This window comes from Chaetura pelagica, unplaced genomic scaffold (assembly GCF_000747805.2).
Source record: "Chaetura pelagica isolate M959 unplaced genomic scaffold, ChaPel_1.0 scaffold369, whole genome shotgun sequence".
NCBI lineage: Eukaryota > Metazoa > Chordata > Aves > Apodiformes > Apodidae > Chaetura > Chaetura pelagica.
Genome location: NW_009970235.1, coordinates 1,141,913 through 1,145,222, shown reverse-complemented (window position 1 = coordinate 1,145,222; position 3,310 = coordinate 1,141,913). Strand labels below are relative to the sequence as shown.

The following is a 3,310-nucleotide window of genomic DNA, read 5'->3' as shown; positions in this document are numbered from 1 at the left end:
CCCCCCGGGGCCCTGCAGCAGCAGCTTCTGCACCGGTGGCAGGGACAGCATGGCTTTGGCTGGGGGTGGTGGCCCTGAGGACAGTGGCAGGGCTGTGGCCCTGCTCCTCCTCCCAGCGCTGCTGGGTGAAACCTGATGCTGGGGTTGGGTTGCAGCTGCAATCCCGATGCCCTTCCTGGTGGATGAGGCCACCCCTGGGCTGTCACGTCCCGAGTGACACCCGTCCTGTATCCAGGGCTTGGACACATTGCAGGGAGCTCCTTCCCTGGGTGCTCTGAGTGTCTCAGTCCTGGCTAGGGACCCCATGTCATGAGGGGACACCCACCTGTGTGGTGGGGTGGCACTTGGGAGGTATTTCTTTTGCTCTGTGTGCCATGCACGGCTCATGGTGTTGGTGACAGATCTAGTGTGGCCACAAAGGGATGGGCTCCAGCGCAGGGCAGCACACAAGTGACAGGGACAGTGCCAGGGCATCAGGGATGGGGGACACTGCCAGCAGGTGAGGGCTGAAGGATACTGCCAGACTCAGGGACAGTGCCAGTGGAGCAGGATCAGGGAAAACTGCCATAGTGTGGGGGACACTGATTACAGGTCACTGAGGGGACCTGGCCAGACTGAGGGATGGTGCCAACAGGTCAGGGATCTGAGGACACTGTCAGATTGTGGGATACTGCCAGGGGGTCAGAGATGGGGGCACCTGACCAGACTGAGGGACACTGACAGAGAGACAGGGAAGGGGGACACTGCCAGAGTCAAGGACACTGATAGCAAGTCACTGAAGGGACACTGAATGGGGGACTCAGCCAGGGTGGTCAGGACTGAGGGACACTGCCAGACTGGGGGACATTCCTGGGGGTCAGAACTGGGGGGACCCAGCCAAACTGGGGAACACTGCCAAGAGCTCATGGAAGGAGGGGACACTTTGAGATGGGGACACTGTCAGAGGGTCATGGATAGGAGACTGTGCCAGACTGGGGGACAGTGCCAGGGGATCAGCAAGAGGGGACACTGCCAGATGGGGAGACACATCCAGCCTGGGGGACACAGCTGGTGGGTCAGGACCGGGGGTGTTGCTGCCAGACTGGGGGATGCTAACAGGTAGTAATGGATCTGGTTGGAGGTCTGTGACTAGTGGAGTCCCTCAGGGGTCAGTACTGGGACCGGTGTTGTTCAACATCTTCATCAACGACCTGGATGAGGGAACAGAATGTACCCTCAGCAAGTTTGCTGATGACACTAAGCTGGGAGGAGTGGCTGACACACCAGAAGGCTGTGCTGCCATTCAGAGAGACTTAGACAGGCCGGAGAGTTGGGCAGGGAGAAACATGATGAAGTTCAACAAGGGGAAGTGTAGAGTTCTGCATTTGGGGAAGAGAAACCCCATGTCCCAGTACAGGTTGGGGGCTGACCTGCTGGAGAGCAGTGTAGGAGAAAGGGACCTGGAGGTCCTGGTAGACAGGAGGATGAGCATGAGCCAGCAATGTGCCCTTGTGGCCAAGAAGGCCAATGGCATCCTGGGGTGCATTAGAAAGGGTGTGGTTAGTAGGTCAAGAGAGGTTCTCCTCCCCCTCTATTCTGCATTGGTGAGGCCACATCTGGAGTATTGTGTCCAGTTCTGGGCCCCTCAGTTCAAGAAGGACAGGGAACTGCTTGAAAGAGTCCAGCGCAGAGCTACGAAGATGATTAAGGGAGTGGAACATCTCCCTTATGAGGAAAGGCTGAGGGAGCTGGGTCTCTTTAGCTTGGAGAAAAGGAGACTGAGGGGTGACCTCATCAATGTTTACAAATATGTAAGGGGTGAGTGTCAGGGAGATGGAGTTAGGCTTTTCTCAGTGATGACCAGTGATAGGACAAGGGGTAATGGGTGTAAATTGGAGCATAGGAGGTTCAAGGTGAATATCCGAAAAAAATTTTTTACTGTAAGAGTGACAGAGCACTGGAACAGACTGCCCAGGGAGGTTGTGGAGTCTCCCTCACTGGAGACATTCAAAACCCACCTGGATGAGTTCCTGTGTGATGTACTCTAGGTGACCCTGCTCTGGCAGGGGGGTTGGACTAGATGATCTCTCGAGGTCCCTTCCAGCCCCTAAGATTCTATGATTCTATGATTCTATGATTCTATAAGTTATACATTTGGTCTAATGTTGGAAACAAAGACCAAGGCATGTTGCTATCAGTGGACTGATAGATTTGGAAGAGAAACAGAGAAGGTAATCTGGGGGAACACTGGAGGTGAAAACTTTTTGTAGATGGCAACATTTATCTGTCACCATTAACTGACTTCTGTTCAGGAGAGTGACTTAGTATCTACTTTTTTGCTTTATGGGTGATTTATCTGTATCTAATGTTCAAGAGGCTGTAGATGAGCCCAGCAGTATAAACTTAAAAGTTATAAGTCATACTAGTTTTCTACTTTGACTTCTGATTTTGAGATGTGAATCTTACAAGTTAAGAAGTATCAATTATGAGGAAAGAGGGATTTAAGCTAGGCCAACAGTTAATGGACTGGGGATTAAGTGTGGGTTTATTAAGGATTACTAGAACTATGAAGTTCGTAGAGTCCTTATTGAGCAATCATCTTTGGTTTTCTGCTTTCTGAAATGTTTCGGTAATATTTGGTGTAGATGCTATCTGGTTTCAGTGAGCTATGGTAACCTAGATTTTTCTTTTCTACAGGTTGTACCTTACAATACCTTGAATTAGTGTAGTAAATATGCTTATTTGGCAAAAGATATCATATATACGACACTTCTGTCTAATATATAAGTCCTTTTTAAACGCTAACATTTGTTTTGCTCTGTGCCTTAACATCATTGAAGAGAAGATGCCGCCGCTGGCCGGGTCGTGGCCGTACTCGGGCTCCCCGAGGCTGGACGATCCCCCCTTCTCGTCCCCGTAGGCCGGGCTGGCGGCCATGGCGCCGGGATGCGGGAGGGATGGAGGATGCGCGGGACACGGGGCTGATGTCACCGCGCGGCGTCACCGGGACGGGCCGGAGCCCCCGGGGCCCCCCCTGCCCCCCGGCAAGTGCGGGGGGTGCGGTTGTGCCGTGTGTGTCTGCGGCGCGTCCGGCGCGGCGGGGCTGCCCGCGCGCCCGGGGTACCCGAATTATCGCATCGCTGCGTGCATGACACACGCAAAGCATCATATTTAGATGCTGTAAAGGACACGCCACGTGCTTGATAACATTGCACATCATGCACTGTATTACGTGATGATATATTACAGGTTGTATTAATAATAAGAGATGATATATATTCTGTCATCCTGTGTTGCACATAATCCACTCCATGTTCTCATGCCATTCTAT

At 52.4% G+C, this 3,310-nt stretch overlaps 1 protein-coding gene across 1 annotated transcript in view; it reads right to left on the bottom strand.

Annotated features, from left to right (window-relative positions):
• AP3B2 (adaptor-related protein complex 3, beta 2 subunit) overlaps positions 1-2,958 on the bottom strand; it is a 15,120-nt gene extending 12,162 nt beyond the window's left edge. Inside the window, 1 exon segment of the mRNA XM_010005937.1 lies at positions 2,804-2,958. Within this exon segment, the coding sequence (XP_010004239.1) occupies positions 2,804-2,916 (113 nt within the window). The 5' untranslated portion in view covers positions 2,917-2,958.
• Positions 2,959-3,310: the final 352 nt, after the last annotated feature.